The sequence below is a fragment of the Anopheles funestus genome, chromosome 2RL (assembly GCF_943734845.2).
Source record: "Anopheles funestus chromosome 2RL, idAnoFuneDA-416_04, whole genome shotgun sequence".
Lineage (NCBI taxonomy): Eukaryota > Metazoa > Arthropoda > Insecta > Diptera > Culicidae > Anopheles > Anopheles funestus.
The window spans coordinates 87,456,242-87,475,749 of record NC_064598.1 but is presented as its reverse complement, the minus strand read 5'-3'; the positions used below and the strand labels follow the sequence as shown (position 1 = coordinate 87,475,749).

Below are 19,508 nucleotides of genomic sequence, written 5' to 3'. Positions count from 1 at the left end.
TTTTCTCTCTCCATTGAGTCCCCCGGGGGCGAAGGGACTATTCATTCCAACTCAGACACTCTGGCAAATCGTTTTGTTTTGCTGCGGTGGTGCACCCCCGGTTGAAGTATTGTGTGTTTAAAGTTTCACATTTGTTTCTGTTCTCTGTGAAACGGGCTTTGCTTTCAACCTTTTACGTGTTTGCATTTCCACGTCCACGGGTCCACGAAGCCACGGTAATGAATATCGCCTTTTTCCGCGGAAACTTGCACGATCGGGGTTTGCTGCATTCCGCCAGTTGCCGGCAGCGATGCGAAAGCTGTGTCCTACGATTGGATTGAGTTTCGGTCCGGTGAATAGAGTGCTAAAAATATACACAAGGTGAACCAAAAAAAACACAAAAAGAAAAAACGCAAAAGCCTCCCGACATAAACCATCTACAACTCGGGAAAATGGAAATGTGCATTTGCATCTCGGCCACATCTGCAACGTGATTGGAGGCACTTTCGGTTTGGTGCGAATGCGAGAAGGAAAACGGGAGTTACAGTGTGTGGTGTGGCAGTTTGTACGGTTGGTTGTAAAAGTATCGTTTTTCATTTTAAACGTTCTCACCATTGTACTTGTAGCACAATGAGATAAGTTATGGGTAAAACATGTGATCAAAGTTTTGCTTTTTAAAATGCTTTTATAGGTGTTGTTTAATTTTAAGATGAATCGTTTCTCGTGTGCATAATAATCAATGACAAAATTCGCCTAAAAGTATGCAATCCGCTTTTAAGAAAGCCTTAACCAAGTGCAATCTTCACGTTAAAAATATGACTTGATGACTTTGTTACATTTTGTTTGTAAAAAATCTTTCCAATTCTTATAAATTACTTCCAAAAAGTGTTTTTCCACTAAAATCCTTAAAATCCTAAAATAAAATCCAACTCACTGCATTACCATGGGCTGTTCTGCATAAGGTGCCGATAGTTTTAGGTCATTTGTAGGTCGGTCTTACCCGTACCGCACCGGTACAAATGCAGCAAAAAAAAGCTACCAAATATCCTCCGTTCATATCACGCAAAAGTTTCGCTTACATTCCGTGTGTAGAGAACCGCGAATCGTTTCCCGGCGACTGAAAGCTTGCCGAAAAAAAGCAAAAACAAAACAATAAGACATGTTGCTGTTGTTTGACTTTAGGGAAAATAACTGTAAGCATAGAAGAATAATCGTGCTATAGAGTGTTCGTTTCAAGGGAACCATATTCACACCCGTGCTGAAATGGGTTGATGGGTCTCCGATAAAGATTTTCTGCTTCGGAGTACCAGTCCATTGGATAGGTCTTGTGGATGGTAGTGTAACGCTATGGGAAACGAATAGTGTGGGATGGCTTTTTTCACTCCATTCCCAAAATTAAGGACCATCCGTCTGGCTTTATGAAAGATGGCCTCGGGCTTTGTGTAATGTCGGCATAGTCCTTTTGAGCGAAACTGCTCTTACTGCAGAGAAAGCAAATTCTGTTCCATATAGTTTTGTTTTAACCCATTTTTGCATTCCGCCTAAGGCGGTTCAGTGAGACCCTGGAACAATAAAAAACAACCTCCAAAGTTGGTGGGAAAATATTAAAATGAGTACTCGCGATATGGCGCAGATCCGATGATGTGGTTTAGAATGGGTGAAGGTTTTTGTGAGTATTTTGTTTTTTTTTTACTCCCCATAGCGAAACTCTTTTACATAGTGCCCCATAAACAATTGTCAAATGTACGACCACTAAGCTATTGCAAGCAAAAACATAATGTCACAACTGCAGAGAATGTGGAACATAGAAAATCCATCTGCGGAAAGGAAAAAAAGTGTATGACTTTTCTCGTGCTTCGCTAGAATAGCTTTGGATCGGTTCGGTTGCCATTTCTTCCTGTGCATAGTGTAAAGGATTGCGGTTTTGTTCGTTCCAATTTTTGGTGGTTAAAGAGCAGGTGTTTGAAGCTCCAATCCGATGGTTCTTATTTTGGAACAGATGATGTAAATACGAACGGCAAGAGGGAGAACAAAAAAATGGCACCGGGATGTATTTTGACACCCTTTACGGTGCGCTCCGTAGCATTCCCACCGGAGGAAAGTAAATAAACCGCAAATAAGTTACGAACATGAATGTTTCGATTACTGCAATGGAGATTGCTCGAGCTTGCTGCATCGTTTGCCTTTGTTGCACTTTGGGGTCACCCTCTACAAGCCATGAAGTAAAAGATTAGTGAGCAATGGAATATCCTTGTTGTGGTTTTTGAATGGCAACAAAAAGCAAAAAAAAAACAAATAGGAAAAGTAAAAAAAGTAGGTGAAAATAGGTACCTGTAATTGAAAGAGCATGGCTTTTTGTTGGTGACGATGAGAATGGAACGAGCGTGCTTGTTATTCAAGCTGGCGAAAGTTTTACAATATCCTTGACTCGGATGGTGCATTGTAAAGTGGTTTAGCAACGACACCTAACCTTCACTCAAACGGGAAAGTAAGTGGAGCTAGTCGGTGCAGAAGTTATGCACAATCATGTAAAACATGGCTTAGTTAAAAAATAGTTAACAGTTGAGAGAGTTGTGTTTCTTATTAATATTTAATTAAGAATCTTCGTTTTATGGAATCTGTGGCGTATTGTGGGATTTAGTTTCTTAATTGGGTAAAAAAAATATAAATTGAATATACATAATTATTGCAACAACTGCATTAAAGTCACCGGTTGAAGATGTGCTACAGAAAATTATTTATTTATTTATTTATTTTATTTATAATTAATGATTACGGCTTCGGCCTTATTGTATTACTACAGAAAATTAGCTCTATTAATTTTCTATGAACTTTTTGTAATAATTTAAGGAATCATGTAGTTTAAGAAAATATTGCTGAGATAGTTGTTTTTTAGTTAAGTCACAGTGAATCGAAAGCAACTCTCAGTAAGTTCGATTAAGAAAAAAAATCTACCAAAAAAGGTATATTGACGTGTCGTAAAAATTCCGGCTTCATACCACGATAACCGAACCGCATAACCCCAATCTTCGGGTTATCGACATACTGTTTGTTTTTGTGGCACGATTTGTTTGGCAACAACATAAATGCCTCGCCGTGCATGGTACCCCATGCCGAACCCCACGAAAAACCCATGACGTGGGATGAATCGGGTGGTGATTCATAAAATGCCAAACCTCAGGTTTCACCCGCAGATTGTGCCGTTCCTGCATTTGATTTCAATTTAATCAATTTTATTGCAAAAAAAATGGAACCCCAAACCGAACTCCGTTGGGAGACTATCAGCGTGGCGGCGGTTTCATCGTTCAAGACGCGTTGGAAGGGGAACGGCTTTGAAGATGGTCGGAAATCGGAAATCAATCTCCATGTAGCATGATGCCAAGAATGGTTAATGTTAAACGCTAGCAAAGTGATCTGACCAGCTGTCGTTTCTACGTCTAGCCAGACAAAACATGCTCCAAGAGATGGTGAAACGGCCAAGAATATGGGCGGGTTTAGCCGGTGATAAATGAATTAATGTCAAACGTCTATCAGCTATCGAATTGTGGTTTATGAGATGGTGGTCGTGGTTTACCCTCTCGGGTTTTTTTTTTGTTTCAATGCCAGTTGCCCAACTTCTTAGCGAGAAAAGAAGTTCTTCTAGGAAGCCAGGAGCGTAAAGGAATCATTTTCCGGTCCTTTATTTTGGTTCGTTTATTAGACTGCACTTGAATCCGGGAGATCCTTTCTAGATTGAATCAGTGTGGTATTCTTTGTCGTCTGCACGACAAGAGTATGGCGACAGTGATGCAAGTAGTCAATCGATATTTAGACCTGGGATCTTAGCTTTGTTTATGCTTTCTTTACGGGACATTTCCCCAAGGAACTCCTTCTGAAAATTTTATTCTCTTGCTTGAAATCGTTCGTGCATTGTTCTATGTTTTACAAAAGAAAAACTCTTGGATGTCTGACTTGACGAAAGTTGTACTAAAAAGAAACTTCGATCGACCAGGAAACGACAGGACACTTGAAGTATCTAGAGGACAGCCTGTCTTCCGCAATATTGGAAATGAATGTAATATTGTACCTCTTGTCTATTTTTGTGCCTTACACAAATGGATTGAATAACACTACACATTATCCCATCTTGGTGTTCCCAGCGAAGTGACGTTGTTTACAGCGTCATTGTCTTCATATAATACGCTGACTGTGCCAGAAGGGAACTTTGTTTTGCTTTTAGCCCGGAACCGAATTGTCGCTCCCGGTGATGGCTTCCTGTCATGTTGATGTTGATGAAATACTCTGACTGTAGTCAGTTCCTTTGCAGTGCAGCCACACTATAGCAACCAGATTAGCTTCACCAGCCCAAGCCAAAGTGGTTGCAGTGTGGGAAAGCATAACAAAATAACTTTGAGCAAGATATTAAGAACGGACTGCAGGAGTAAGAAACGAACGAGCGAAGATGTGGTCGGATATTCTCAGATGACGAAGTCCCGGAATTGCCAAAGGAAGTTTTTACAAAAAATATAGTGTGGCATGGAAAAGGTTTGTTCACTGGCATATTGATTGGTCGAACTGGTAAGTTTGACCGATGCATTATCAATCATTGTTACTGAGTGGGAGGCAAACTGCTGGAACGAAAAACTTTTCCACGAATTGTTTGTGTTCTATTCACGTCATGAGAGAATCTCTTTCACTGCAAGTTATATTGGGTTTTGTCATAAAATATGTCTTTAATATCTCAAAATGGGAAACTTTATGCTTTAGAATGTTAGTTGAACAAATACATTTTAGGTTGTTTGAGAACAATATCTAGTTTGTGCAATAAATCCATTTTATTTATTCTAGAGTTTATCTTCTAACTATTGTCAGGTTAAATTTTCCAATTCAAGAGCGTTTTTTTGTAAAAAAAACTATTTTGTTATGTTGATTGAACTATGTTGATTTCATTTTTTTAAGCAAGAAGTGATTTCAATAAAGTTTCAAAAATAGTTTCCCTGAATTGTTCACCAATTTTTCCGCTCTCAAAAATTCTTTTAAAGTGGAGTTTACCGCTCGATCAAAGCGTAGTTTGAGCGTGAAGTGTGCATCCTTGCCGCGTATGGCTCGTCACGTTTGATCTGGTTGGTTGTGCGAATAAAATTTAATAAACGTGCTTCACCATACGCTGCCACAACTGTTGCTCTGATGTGGATTTGTTTGAAACATGCATTTATTCATAATCATATTTTGTGTGAACATTGAACATTTTTTTCTGTATGCCGCTTCGATTTCTTCGAAATGCGGTTTACATTTTCCACTCAGCGTTAGAAATCCTGTTAGAAGCTTTTGTAAAGCTTTGAAAGCAGCAAAGGGGTGAGTGTGAACCGAGAGTGAAATATTGAATATTGTATGCTTATCAAAAATACAATGAAAAATTCATTTTAAACCATTTTTTTACTCCTTTCACGTGACACGAAACGGGAGCTTCTCCAGAAGCCGATTGTTTCCCGTGTTCTGTTTTACCGACAATCCTGTTAGTATCCTTTTTTTATTCCTAGCAAGAATAAACTTTGATCCCTTATTGCAGTAACAAACAGGTAGCAAAACCACGTGTGCTTTCATAAAATGTTTTGAACCATACGAAAATGGTTTGTTTTCTCTTTTACATTACATCTCCCTGCAAACAACCTTTCTTCCGTCTAGCACATTCTGTTTCTAATCGTGCAATGATGTTTTAGTACATTTAGTTTCCAATTTTGGGGGTACCGTTGTTGCATCGTTACACTCTTGTGCTGGCTGCGTGTAGCGTACCGCGTGCATGGAACGTTCAATCGTTTTGCTGAATGGCCGCTCAATCAAGGGGAAAATCTCTTCTAACTTTAGCATCATTTTCCCGCTTTGATGCTCGACCGGTGGGGAGGATGGAAATTTAAGCTCCCTCGCGCACCCTTTATGGCTGGCACACGTACGATGCCATCAGCCACTCCATTTGGCAAATTGATACTGCAGTGAGGGTTGCAAAACCTCTAGTAATGGGCATGGAAATGGACGTTCAGCTCTGGTTGTGGCAGTTGTGGGAAGGAGATCGTTTTCCGTTGACCGTGCCGAGTTTCGGGGCTCGTAGCATTCATCTGACACGGTGCAGCATTAGCTTGTTGGGAGTGTTAGTCAATATTCGGAACGCTCGAAGACAGCCAAATCAGCACGCTATCCATCTATAGTCGATTCAGTGAGTGCCGTTTCCGTCTCCATCGAGTAATTAAATGACTCAATTATCTCTGCTGGTGGGAACGATGGGAATTAGGATCTGGAGAATGTTTCAGAACAACAGAAAAAGGAAAGCTAATGCCCTATCCAAAATGACTTCTTAGCTAACCATTTCCAGAGTGTTCGATGAAGCAGTAGCTAGTGTGAAAATTCCTCTGAAAAGGGTCCTTCTTGATTGGTGCGCAAAAGAGAAAAAAAACAGTAGTGACACTAGCGAAAGAGACACTACAAAAGGCTGAAGGTTGCTTGTGGTTTTGGAGTAAGCACCATTTTTTTCCAGGCGTATGTGTATCACTCGCTGTGTTAAGAGTTTGATCCAATAGGGATGTGCGAAAACGCAGCGGAAGAAACCCGGAGGATCCCGAGCTGAAGGAACACTTGTCCTAATGGGCCATATATTTTCAATTTTGTCCGCCCTGTCCCGATAACAAATGGTTCCAGCTTTAGACGGGAGATGAAGTGCTAACGGAAGTTTTTCTTGCGCAAAAGCGGGAGGAAACGTATGCGAGAATGGAAATGCCAACGTCGTACGGTGCCGGGTGGGGCGGAAAAAAATGGTACGAAAAACCCCGTACGTTTGGCTATTTTTATTCCACCCCAGAGCATGTGCTTCGGTTATGGGCTCCCTTACCGTTTCATCGTCGTCATCGTAAATTCTTTCGTCTGACCGGTTCCGTAACGGTCAGCTCTAACATGACTTTTAACTGCGGCCGGCCTGGATAGCTACGACCGGGTTGCACACACGGGAAAAGAGTCATGCTGAGAACAACAAAACCATTGGCGAATGGAAGTGGAGCAAGATTTTTCCTTTTTTTGGCGAGGTTTTGTCCACTCGTTATCGTTGCTTAGGGTTGGCTTTACCGAACGTTCTCGCATGTCTTCATTGTTCATCTCTCACGGGAAGTCGACTGAGGTCGACGACGCGTGTGAGCGATAGTAGTGTGCTTGTGTTTCCACTACGGTTGTCTTGTTCTTTCAGCGGTCAGCTAGTAGACGAACCGGCAACGAAAGACCAAAAGAAAGCAATGATAGCCCATTTGCTAGCATGGCTCTTCTTACTATCGTCTCGCAAGAACCGCTAGAAAGTAGTGCCCATGGAGTGCATGTCACTGGAGGATATGAGACACTCATGCCAGCTCTAAGAGGGAACAAAATGGCCAAGAAAGAAACCAGTTTAGTGTCTGGAAGTGACTGTGGTTGTTCAGTTTTTTATTTCAATTTTACAACAACGAAAAGCAAAAAAAAGCAAAGGCTCATCTTCATTCGCTCGCTACAGCTTCTAACAAGCAAGGCATGAAATGATGATCTCACCAAAAGGTTCTGTCGTACCGCACCAGGGTACGACACACTCCCAGATCTTATCGCGCAATTGTCCTACCGCCTTTATCCGATCCTAGACACGTGTGTGGTGGTTTTGTTCACTTCCGGGGTTTCTCACATCGTTCCGAATGAGGGGGCGATGGTTTTTCTATGCCGCTTTAACTTCACAGCTTTTCCGGCTTTTCCAAACCATTTAGTGAGTGAGCCTTGGATCGTTACCGTCGGTAGGTTCGTTAGCAGAGCAGCAGTGGGTAAAACACCCCAAAAAGTAGTCCAAATGTCTGTGGCCGTGCGGCCATTGCCCAGCCATTAATGTTATCGTTTTTGCTAAATGTGTGATAACCGGTATTCGATTTATTGTGTCTGGGTAATGTTTACGATTCGGCCCTAGATTGTGTGTGCATGTGGGATGTTAAGCGTTAGGTTTGTGCAGCGCTGTAACTGTCACGACGCAACGATACGGAGTGCAATAGGTAGGTAATGAAAACAAATTGCCAGGAAATCGTACCCACTTTGTTGGTGTAAAAAAGGGAAGGCAACATTTAAAGCCAATGCAAAGGAGGGGGTTTGGAAAATGGTTTTTACGAGACGTTTGGAAAAGTTATGGCACACTGGTAAGGGAAACACGATATCGATGGTCGTGATGGTTTAAAGAGCGTATAAATAATGTACCGCCCTTGCCTAGGGCTGGATGAGCGATCATGAAACGGTGGAGCTATTTTACGGTTATGTATTGGCAGATTGGAATAGATTAATTTATTTTGAAATAAATTTTCTTTTTTTTGGACAAAATCTTTTCATCTTGGGGTGGGAAATTTGCAGTACATTTGAAGTACGACATTCAAACACATTAAACGAAGAAATGTTGTTAAAATTGCATAAATGCAGGCGCTTAGCTGAACAATTTACGTATTAAATGGCAGCTTCGGTACTGGAAGTTGTAGCAATTAGAATAGTTTGAGGTTTAATTTAAAATAGATTGGATTGATTTGATTGAAATAATGATATGATTTGAAGTAATAATAAGGTAATTTTTTGAGAAGAAATACTAATTAATAACCTTAATTAACCGCCGTATGAGACCGATTATTAATTTTCAATAATAATCAAATTTCCATGAGACGATTCCGTCCCCAAAAAAAGGTATAGAACAAAGTTTTGAGCCAGGTGAACGATGTGTCCTTTGATGACCGGAAGGGCCTAACCTCTCCAACGGTAAGGAGTTCTTCTATCTTAAAATCTACACTTTCAAAACGATGTCTTCTACTCGAACCACTCACCGAACATGACAACACATCTTCCGGATCCTTTGCTTGCAAGCGCATCTTCAACCGATGCCATCAAGAACCATTGAAAGAGGTAGCTTTTCACGCTTGGAAAAGCGGCACCTTTTCTCAAGGATACTTTCCCAAGGATCATGCTCATCATCTCCGGTCACAGGGTACTGGGTGCCTCCATCCCAGCTGGTTCTAGCATCTCATTTCATAATTAAATTGATCTGCTTGAAAACTCTTCGCGTGGTTTCCTTTTCCACCCGTTTCCTTGATGACCTTAGTACACGTACACAAGCATGCTTCAAAGTATTTTTACCAACGGTTTGGGGGGAAAAAAAGGGAACGGATGTTTTCAGGGCAAGGAATGGAACGTTCGGGCTCGAACGCTGAATTACAACCCGCACACGGTGTTGCCGCATTTTCTACTAATGCGATCTTCACCGATCTTATCTTCCTTTTTTTTCGATGCTACTTCTTAACACGCTATCTCGCTTTATCCGGCATGATATGGGTATGTTTGAAGTCCTGCAAATCTTGTAATTAACTCTGACACCGGTTCTCGTATCCAAGGTTTTTTTCCCCGAGTGTTTGAAGGATTTTCCTGTGAACGTCAATGTACGGAATGTGTCCTCGTTCTTTTTTTACAGCGCGATATCGAAAGATTGACGTAGTTGGAGTGGATTTGCTCCATTGCTGGGTTTTCCTTTTCCATTGCCTGAGCTATGTTCAGAAAAGCGGTGCAGTACTGCAGTACAAATACTGAGGTGCAAGGGAGTTTTATTTTTCATTTACCTCTTGCTGTTTTCCGTCAATTTCGCTTGATTAATTTTACATCCTTCCAAGGCAGCGAGCAGTCGAGAGTTTAATCTCTGCTATTGAAGAATCTCTTCGGTACTGGTTGTGGGGTGGTTTTTATTCTTCTATCGTTTCTTTTTTTTCCCCTCTATCGCACTGTTTGTCGGTTCTGGAGTATGCAGCACACCATTTCAACCGGTAGTTGGTTGCACTTTTTCATTTCTTCCTTCATTCGGTTCTTCTTTCACCGGCGAAGTGTGTTTCAAAGAAAACCACTTCCACGAGAGGTTGTAGATGAAGGTGGATTTTTCCTGTTTTTACTTTACTTCCTCTTTTCGTCACATTGCGCTTCTTACAAAAGCCCCGTCGACTTCTTCGACAGCGACTTGGTAGAAGTTGTTTTTCATCTTTACGATCGTTTTCTTTCCTCTTTTCGGACGCTGCTCGGAAGCGTTCAGAAGCTTCGGCGGGTGGTTCGTGTGGTGGAAAATGGAACCAAACAGGCAGGAAATAGTTGCACACGAATTGGAGAATCCTTACAAATGAATCCAAACAGGAAGGTGGCTTCTGGCGGATTCAGGTTCGTTGGAGAGCGCGAGAGTGTGCTTGGGAGTGTGGTTTGGAATTTTTAGTTGTGATTGGTGTGCTCTAGAAGAAGTCCTTGTTGAACGGCAAGTACAACGGTAGACGGTCGCCGTTTCGAAGAAAAAAAAAAGAAACGTGTTCTTTCTTGGAATTTGCTTTCCTTTCCAGCAAAAAAAAACCCTTCTTCAAAACCCGACTTAGTGAATGAAGCAGACGAGTCTGATGAGATACTTAAGCTGGTCGGGGTAAATTAAAGCAAACTAACCGAAGCACATGCAAGGGTAGAAATCGCGAAGAACGATACGCTACCATCCCAGTGGAATAAGAGCGAGAAATGAGATTTAATCCATTCCATTATACCAACGCGCTGCGATATGGATACGGTCGGGCTGAGGTGTTCCTTATCCGGTCTCGTGTCTTCTTCGCCACTGACGTGCATCTGACTACAGCTGATTGAGCGTGGGTTGAAAAGAGCAAAAAGAAAAAAATCACACAAATTGGTGTTGCACATGCAATGTGTATAGGTGGGGTACGTTCGGGATATTGTAGGAGTCACACTCTCACTCACACTTCCAGGTTCGTGGCTTAAGTCATTCGACGCGTTCGAGAAGCAAGTTTAAAGGCTACCCCAAAAGGTTGCTCAATTGGTAGTTTGGTGGTGCTGTACCATTAAATTGAAGAAGGTGAAACTGAATAGGATGTACGTTTAGTGCAAAGTCATCCGGTGAAACGCTAACTGACACTACGAATCCATTTTTTTGGTTGGGTTATTAAGCGACGAACCCGTGGTGGATGTGTCAAACGGGTCTGGCAGGTGGAAAGAAGCGTCTGTTTTGCAAGGGATGCATGGGAAAGGATCGCGTTTTTTTTGTTGCACGTTAAATGCATTTGAACGGGAAGGGCAAAAGATAGCAACGGTATGAGAACAAATTAGCGTTGGATTTTTCTTTCTACGAGTGCCATTTTTCTGGTGCTTATTATCCTTTGCCGGTGCTATGCCATACCGTCCTTGTGCGGTAGTTTCGTTGACTAGCTGGATAATAGCAGCGCACCAGGTGGGGGTTTGTACAGTGCAGTGCATGCAAAACTTGGTGACGGTGTATTTTTCCGCACCGTACCGTAAATAGGATCAATTTATGAAAACATTTTGCTCATTTACTCTTTTTAATTATTATAGCAAAAGTGTTGGAAGGGGGGACGGGAGAAAATGACAAAAATGCGAAAGGAGAAAAGCTATTTGAAGCTGCAAGGACATTAGCAAGTGCTATGTAATGGTAATGTTTCTTTTTTTTTGTATGTGTTTGTGTGCTAGATTAGCTTACGCGATTGTGAAAATGGCGCTGCAGTTGGTTTGCTGACGGTGGAGTTTTCTAATCAGTGTTAACTGCAGAACCGATTTGAGCATTGCTGGTTCTTTGGTAATGTAAAAAAAGGTTACATTTTATTGGCTCACTTTATGGAGCTAATAGTATTTGGTGGTGTTATCAAATTGTAATACAATGAAGTTTTATAGCTTATTAAAAATGGGACACCCAAAAAAGAAATTAACATTTGTCAATTTTTTAAATCTTTTATACTAATTTTCTAGGAAGCAGTTTATATTTTTAAAAAATTTCAAAGAAATTGTTGATATTATTATGTCTTTTACTTCAACCGTAATAAATGGAAATTGATGATTTTTGCGTAACACTGCACTAATGTTTTTTTTCATATCTCTCTTTTATACTTTTCCAGACTGCGACTTTTCCAGACCAATCGCGTGATAAAATCTCAACCAATCGCCCTTGGTTGTGAGCATTTTGGCTGCCAGTGAAATATAAGCAAAAAAAAAAAATAAATAAATTCACCTACCTACGACTGATCTCGTATAAATTGTAATCCCAGGCTGATAGCATCGCATAAGTCATGTGCATAAGCATATTAAAAGAAAAATTTAAAATGAATGGTTGATAACAAAGTGGAGTGCAAAAAAAAAGGAAAGCAGACAAACCACCACAGAAAACAAACTTCATAGGCATAGATTTTTTCATCGAGTGAGTTCGCGTTGGTTTACAGCAGGTTTTGCAGTTGAGTCTACATTTTGTGACCTGGCGAGCGCGAAGTGACTGCAAACAAAAAAAAATTATAACGAAAAAAAAACACAAATCCCCAGAATATATGGTGGTTTAGAGGTGCAATCGAAGAGGGTGGTAAAAAATATAAATCTTTAAAAAAGCCACCAAGCACGGGAACGAATAAATTACCGGGCGCACGAAAGAAAGTGGAACTGGCACGTGGTGTACGCCGACGAGTGTCGTGTGCCAGGTTGGTGTAGTTGTTGCGGTTGCGAGCTCTCCATACCGGTGTTCCGGTGTCGGTTCGCATGATAGAGAGCAATAAATTAATAGGAGATAAAAAGAGTGTATCCTGCAGAGGATTCAGTGAGAAGCGGCTTGGAAAAATGAAAAACTAAACCGAACAAAAAAAAAAAACACACACACACACAGAATCACAATCGAGCGCGGCAAGATGGTTAGGGACGTGTGGGGTGATGGGTGAAGAGTGGGAAAGTTTTCCGTGAAACAGATTTTCCAAGCATCGGTCAGCCGATGAGTACGCTCAAGCCCCCGGACGGATGTTCAAACACAAAGAACGCAAACACAAATAATCACAGAGAAAAAAAAAACGGTTGATCCACTTTCCCTTTGCAGTTCACGTGCACGTGAAGAGAGTGAAAAATAAATTTAAACAAGATCGCAAACTGAAACCCACACGGCTCGGCAATCCTTAAACAAAAGGTCCATGGTACACAAGTGGACAAGTGGACCCAAAGGTGGGTGAATTGTTTGGAAACGGGTGAGGGTTTGAATAAAATGTATTGCTATAGCAAAGGGCTAGTAAAAATGGATCTCCTGGTGCAGGGATAAAGTGTAGGATTACAAAAAAAAGAAGCACGATAGACATTCGGATCGAGAAACTAGTCAATAGGTGGATCGGTTAAACTGTGACCGGGGAGGGTAACTTTGGGACGACTTGCTTTCGCGGTCGGTTAGGATTGAATATTGTACCCCAGTGTGCTGGTAGTACGGAATTGCTGCGCTGTGCGACGAAACAAGTGAACTTCCCCCGCCTAGCAAAGCCTGACCGGAATTGTGAAATTGAAAGCGAAAACCAAACGAGACGACTGGGAGACAAAGCAAAAAAGACATTCGCCCGGCCCGGCGAAAACAATACACAGTGCCCTTTTGCGGGTGGGACACATGATCGTCGCCTTTCGTTTCGGACATGCAGGAAGTGGAATATTTTAACGACACAACCACCACCATCAGTACGGAGCGAATGGAGCGCAAGCATTCTCGCAAGTGCAGCTACGACCTGCTGGATGGACCGACGGTACTACCAGTGCGGCAAACTCCCCAACATCACCGCACCGCCGCATATAACAAATGCGATGAAAATGTAAATTACACCGCGGATCCACTGCTGCTCACTTCATCCGACGAGGATAGCAGCGGGTCGCCGACGGGCGAGATGAATAATTGCATCAAGTTCATGGAGAAACCGGCACTGGTAAGTGATTTTATTGGGCTGGATACACTTGCGTGTCCTGGGGGGGGGGGGCGGAAACAGATGGAACGTTTTGCCAATACCGAACGGACTGGTTAGGGATTATTTTACCTAGATGCGTTACGTTTCTTGCTGGTTGCTAACTGAGCGTAAGATAAATTCATTCAGTGGCAGGATTGGTTCTGTCAGATTTGGAGCCAGATTTGGAGTTTTTGCCGGTTCGATGCTGAGTTGGTTTTCCAGCCGTTAGAAGTACGAGGATGGTGAAGGTTCACGTTATGGGACATAACATGTGGCTTTTGATGTCGTTACATTTGTAAATTGTGATTTAAATATTATTTATTGCTGAAAGATAGAGTCGTCACAAAGTGACGGTATCAATATGGAGTTGTTGATCGAGTGGATTTACATAATTTTTTTTACACATTTTTCTTTTGGCTAAAAATATTATTTTATAATCAAAAGTTTGTTGTAACGATTGTAACGTCAAGTAAATTAAATACTCAAAAAACGCCTAAAACTATGCAATGCTCATTGCACGCGATTCCGGAATATACTTTATGGCTTAATAAATGTACTTTTATTTTGAATAGTTACATTAATTATTCTGTTGGGAAATTTAGATAAATGTTGCAATTTTTTACGACATTAGGGTCTCATTTATTAAAACACCCTTTGGTTTTTCAATCATTACCACCATTTACATAACGCCACGTTACGTGCCTAAGCTATTGCTGGACAAATTACTACCTCGTGTCCAAAAAAGTCCTCTGTCCATAATTTGAAATCTCAGTTCACTATCCTCATAAGCAGTCCTGTAATTTATCTCGCTCTCAATCAACCTCTGTAGCCGAGCGGGTTACTGATGGTGGTGAGCTAACCGGAGACAGGAGTTTCACCAGGAGACAAATGATGGTAATTGATATTGTTTCTGCACGCTGACTGAAAACACACATGTGACCCGTACGGTTCTGACAGACCGGGCAAGCAAACATTTCGTCCAAAAACAGCCTATGGCGCTTATGGTACGTAATACGGTAGCTCAAATCACGCAGCAGTACGCGCGATAAACCATTGCGAAAATCGCGATATCGCACCCAACTCGTTCAGTATTAGAGTTTAATGCCTTCGGTCTCTAATATCCGATGCCCAGTGTGCGTTACATCTCTTTTCCATTCCGTTTTTCTCCCCTTCCCTCCCATCCAGATCAAACGCTTCGCCCTCGGGTTTCTGCGTAGCACCGAGGAAAGTTTGCCGCTGATGTGCCATAAATCATCGCCCACCTCGCCACAGAAGAAGCTTAACGACATACTGTCGGAGGACATCTACACGCTGGACCAGATCGTGTCGAGTAAGTTTGGTGACTCGTGCAAGCAATCGTTTGGCGGTTCGACACGTTTACTATCCGGTGGCAATGGTGCCGCGACAGGTACGGTGCCCGCTACGACGACAACGGTTGCCGACGGTGTGGAGTACGAGTTCAAGCGGAACCTGATCCGACAGACAAACAGTGCCAGCTCGAGCCCGAAACGCTTCCCGACGGTAACGCCACCGAAACATGCCGACAGTCTGAACAGCGTTAGCCTGGGCGAGGACAGCGAGGAACTGAACCGGGCGTCCTGGTTCCAGGCGGGACTGCCGCGTGAACTTTCGCTCGAGGTACTGACCCAGCAGAGCCCCGGTGCGTTTCTCGTGCGGCGAAGCACCACCAAGCATGGTTGCTTCGCATTATCCTTACGCGTACCACCCGGGCCGGGTCCGAAGGTGGTGCACTATTTAATTATGAAAACCGAGCGTGGATATAAAATTAAGGTAATTTATTGCGCAGCGTACGTTTTTGCATAAAGTGTGGGATTTTTTTTTGGGGGGGGGGGGGGGGGGGTGGGGGGGGGATGGTCGTTTAACGGGACGACCTGTATCCGGTGTACGTATGTGAGTACAGGTGGCAATTTAGCGTCATCAACGATCGTGGCTACCTGTTTTCGGATTTCTACCGGAAGCTTAATTTTGGTCATGGGCAATGTTAGATTGTTACAACATTTACACACGCACACACACACACAAACATCAGGAGGTTAAAGTGGAATTTAAATTACAAGCTGCTCGTGCAGGTCTTTCCCAAATGACTATGAAGCGTTAGTAAATGTCTCTTAATTGGTCAGCGTAACGTTGCGAGATATGTGCTCAGGATAGTCAAAAAGAGAACCCATTATAGCTTACCAAAACGCTAGTTAGGTGAGGAATTTAATATGGACGTACAGTTAGTTACACAATTTAATGTAATTTCCGAAGCACTATCAGCCGCTAATCATGACTGCAAGCTTAAACGAACTGGAAAGAAGCTCTTCTACAGCATCAGCATAAGCTGATGTTAGTGTTGCGTGGACACATTCGCCTGAAGTAAATCCTGTCAGAGGTAAAAGACTGGCATTTTTCGCGCCCTCTGCTGACTAAACGCTCACGCCCGAAAGGACATCAACATTATATTCAATTTGTAACCAATAATGTATCATCCCCTGGACGTGTAGGATGGATGGCATTTTCTGCTTATTTACATGCAGCGACTAACGGTGTGTCCTGCTAATCAGAATGCTATTGAATGGTGGGACACCAGTCTGGACGTGTTCTGAAAACTGAAACCTAGTTAAAGGGGGTAGTGATCTGAAAAACATGTTTATCATCCACTTTAGCATATTTTTTTCACTTTCCCGTATTTTTCCCTCCCTATGCAGTGTGGTGGGAGCGAAAGGATTGGTGCATAAATAGCTATAAATTTGCAATGAATATGTGTGCATTCAACCGTAGCATAAATCATGCGTTTTAAAGTGTAGAGTTTTGTACGGCACGCAATAAATGCACTGGCGAGAGCATACAGGAATGCATAACGCTAAACGGGATGCAGCGTTTTGAAAACTTTATTCTCACGCTGGTGTTTGTAGCAATATTAATATTGTTTTGAAACGAGGAAATCATTTGTGCGCTTTAATGCAATGAGACATCGGTGGATGAATAATGTATTTCGAGGTATTGGTACTCATTGCTGATGGTGTTTAAATTATTTTTCGCTTAATTCATGAATCCCAGGTTGTGGGGTTTAAACCATGTATTGTTTTGATTTAGTTTATTATTTAATTTAAAAAATCGATAAATTTCAATGCAAATTTTTTTTTGCATATTTATATTTATTTTCCTAAATTAATTTTGATACCTAGTTTATGTTTTTATGAGATTGCCAATATCTTCTATTATTTGGAGAATTTGGAGAATTTTTTTTTATTTATTTATTACATCTTCAGCTTTTGCTATTTGTTTTAGGATGTTTTGGCGAAACATCTTCATTGATTAAAAATACGCGAAATATGACTATCCTTTTCATTGTTGTGTTAAGTAATCCTTTTGCATCTTAAATTCCTTATTATTTTTTTTGTCAACATTCCATTCCTCATTCCTTCTAATAAAACTTTCCTCGAAATCTTGAAAAGCGTGTTGAATTTGACATCCTTGTTCGTGTTTATCCAAATACCACACATTTCATACACCACACGCTTCTAATCGTTAAGGATACATAGACTAGTATCGGAAGAAAACTCATACCTTACCTCCCTTTTCTGGTTCCAGGGCTTTACGAAGGAATTTTCTTCGCTGCGCGCACTGATAACGCACCATTCGGTAATGCCGGAGATGCTTCCGGTTCCGCTGTCACTGCCACGACCGCAAAACATCCCGATGAAGTGCAAGCACACGGACGACTACGATACCTTCAGTGCGCTGAACGAGTTCTCCAAGCTGTTCTCCGACCTAGACATCTGTTCGTAGTTTGTAGCGACGGTGCTGAAATGCAGACGATGCTGAAAAACTGGAAGCTGAAGTAGGTGTTTTTGGAGCATTTTGATAAAATTTAGTCCTCCCAGTCGGACGAATCTTCTTTTACGGCGGGTGGTGTTATCTCCCGCGGTTACGTGTCGGTGACATATGGCAGCGGCTGGATGGGCTGCGGCTTAACACTGTAGAAGTCAGCGTACTGATGAGTTTGTAAATAGCGTGTCAAATAGCAGCGTGTAAATAGTGCCTGTGATGGAGTGATGGCCTGCAGGAAAGTTCGGTGCGGAAGTTCCCAACATGTGTACGGTTGCCAGTGGCTTGTGGCGAAAGGCTTTCTGTCGCCTTTCGCCCCACGCCCGGCCGGTAACAGAATAACAATCAAAATGTACTGAAGCGTCAAGACCAGACCGATGATGGTGGTGAAGGTTGTGGCACACAATACGGTACGGTACTTATACCAAAGGCACGGTAAAGAGTGATCCTTCTTCTGTCGGCAGTAGTCCTGTTTTTGATATTGTGATATAGAGAACCGAACGTTACCAACCGGTCTCCCGGTCGGAACGAGGGTGTGCGATGCTATTTCGTTGCCATCACGCAAGGTAGTGAAGAAACGAAGTATAGGGGCGGTCACAATCGTTGTTTAGATTGAGCATTGATTTAAGAATAGAGCGTCCGGCTGGACGTTGAGTACTGGAATATGTGCCCTAGAATATACTGCGTACGCGTACCCCAAGTATACACTAAGTGGATAAATATATGTATGTGTTCGTACATTGGCGTAAACGGAAATAAATGACTTGTAAAGTTAAGCGTAGCGAAAGAATGACACTTTGTACATGGCTGTACATCGTACCGCAAAATCCGAAAACTTTATCTTCATGTCCGTTTTTCCACGAGTGTAAGTAAAACTATTGGAGATTTAATTTCCTCCTTCATGTTGTGTCTTCAACATTTCAAAATTGGTTTGTCAGGGATCACATTCAATTTGCGTACTTAGTTTCACGTTATCACATTATGTTCTATTCATCTCTCCAACAAAATGGGGAATGTTTCATTTCCTTTATATCTTTGTATCACTTCCTGCGGGACCACAACGATGGACAGCGATATAGCATGGGTTTGCTTTACAGCGCATTTACATCAACATCTTCTTTCAGCTTGCAGAGAGTGCAGAACTGGTAAAGTAGATAGCATTCCGTATAAAAAGTGTCCCATTATTCTTTGGCGACTCTTTATTGTCGCGATGTTGTGGACGCGCTTGAAGTTAACGAGTTTTTGATTACATTCTACAAGTACCGGAACTCGTCAGTCATGGGCAGGACACTATTCTCGGACGGCACAAATAGACTTCCATTCTAGACGGAAGAAACGATTCTTTTCTGCTTTTCTCCATCCATTGCGTAAAGCTTAAAACTGAAGTAATTTTTTTTTTTTGGAAATGTCAGATTAACACTTACCAACTCCCCGGGTGGCGCTAATAATGTCTCAGCTAAGTGCTTGATTAAAAACGGATCTTCTTCACGGGGAGTTCTTGGGATATTCGGGGATGCTTGATGGAAGACAGAACAGAATCCTCGAACCGTACAGACCGAGTTCTTTATCATTCCAAGCTTTAGCAGGTCTTCTCCCCAAAAATTGTCCCGAAGCTTGCCCCTTCGTCGATGATAATAATGATGGAAACGTGACGCTGATCCAAACAAGCTTTTTTGTTTTGGGATGCCCCAAAAACGCAGCAGGTTCGTTTGGTTTCATTCTTCCCGGAGTGGCATCTGGCCGCTGGGAACGAGTTGTGGCTAAATTGTCCAAAGCAGTTGGTAAATAATGTTAAATTGTCATCACCGGGATGTTGGTGATCGCTTCGACGATGACGAAGGAACTGGGTGTGTGCGATGGGTAAGCAATCTCCCTGGAGTGTGATGCTTAGTATGCCGGCAAGTTAGCGTCGACCGGTGGTATTAA

At 42.1% G+C, this 19,508-nt stretch overlaps 1 protein-coding gene across 2 annotated transcripts in view; it reads left to right on the top strand.

Moving 5' to 3' along the window:
* The window catches only part of LOC125765627 (EGFR adapter protein-like), a 48,861-nt gene extending 30,489 nt beyond the window's left edge, over window positions 1-18,372 (top strand). For both annotated transcript variants that reach the window (XM_049430961.1, XM_049430960.1), the window contains 3 exons: window positions 11,916-13,730; window positions 14,934-15,539; window positions 17,346-18,372. In XM_049430961.1, the coding sequence (XP_049286918.1) occupies window positions 13,446-13,730; window positions 14,934-15,539; window positions 17,346-17,543 (1,089 nt within the window). In that variant the 5' untranslated portion in view covers window positions 11,916-13,445 and the 3' untranslated portion in view covers window positions 17,544-18,372. The remainder of the gene's footprint in view (window positions 1-11,915; window positions 13,731-14,933; window positions 15,540-17,345) is intronic.
* The last annotated feature ends 1,136 nt before the right edge of the window (window positions 18,373-19,508 follow it).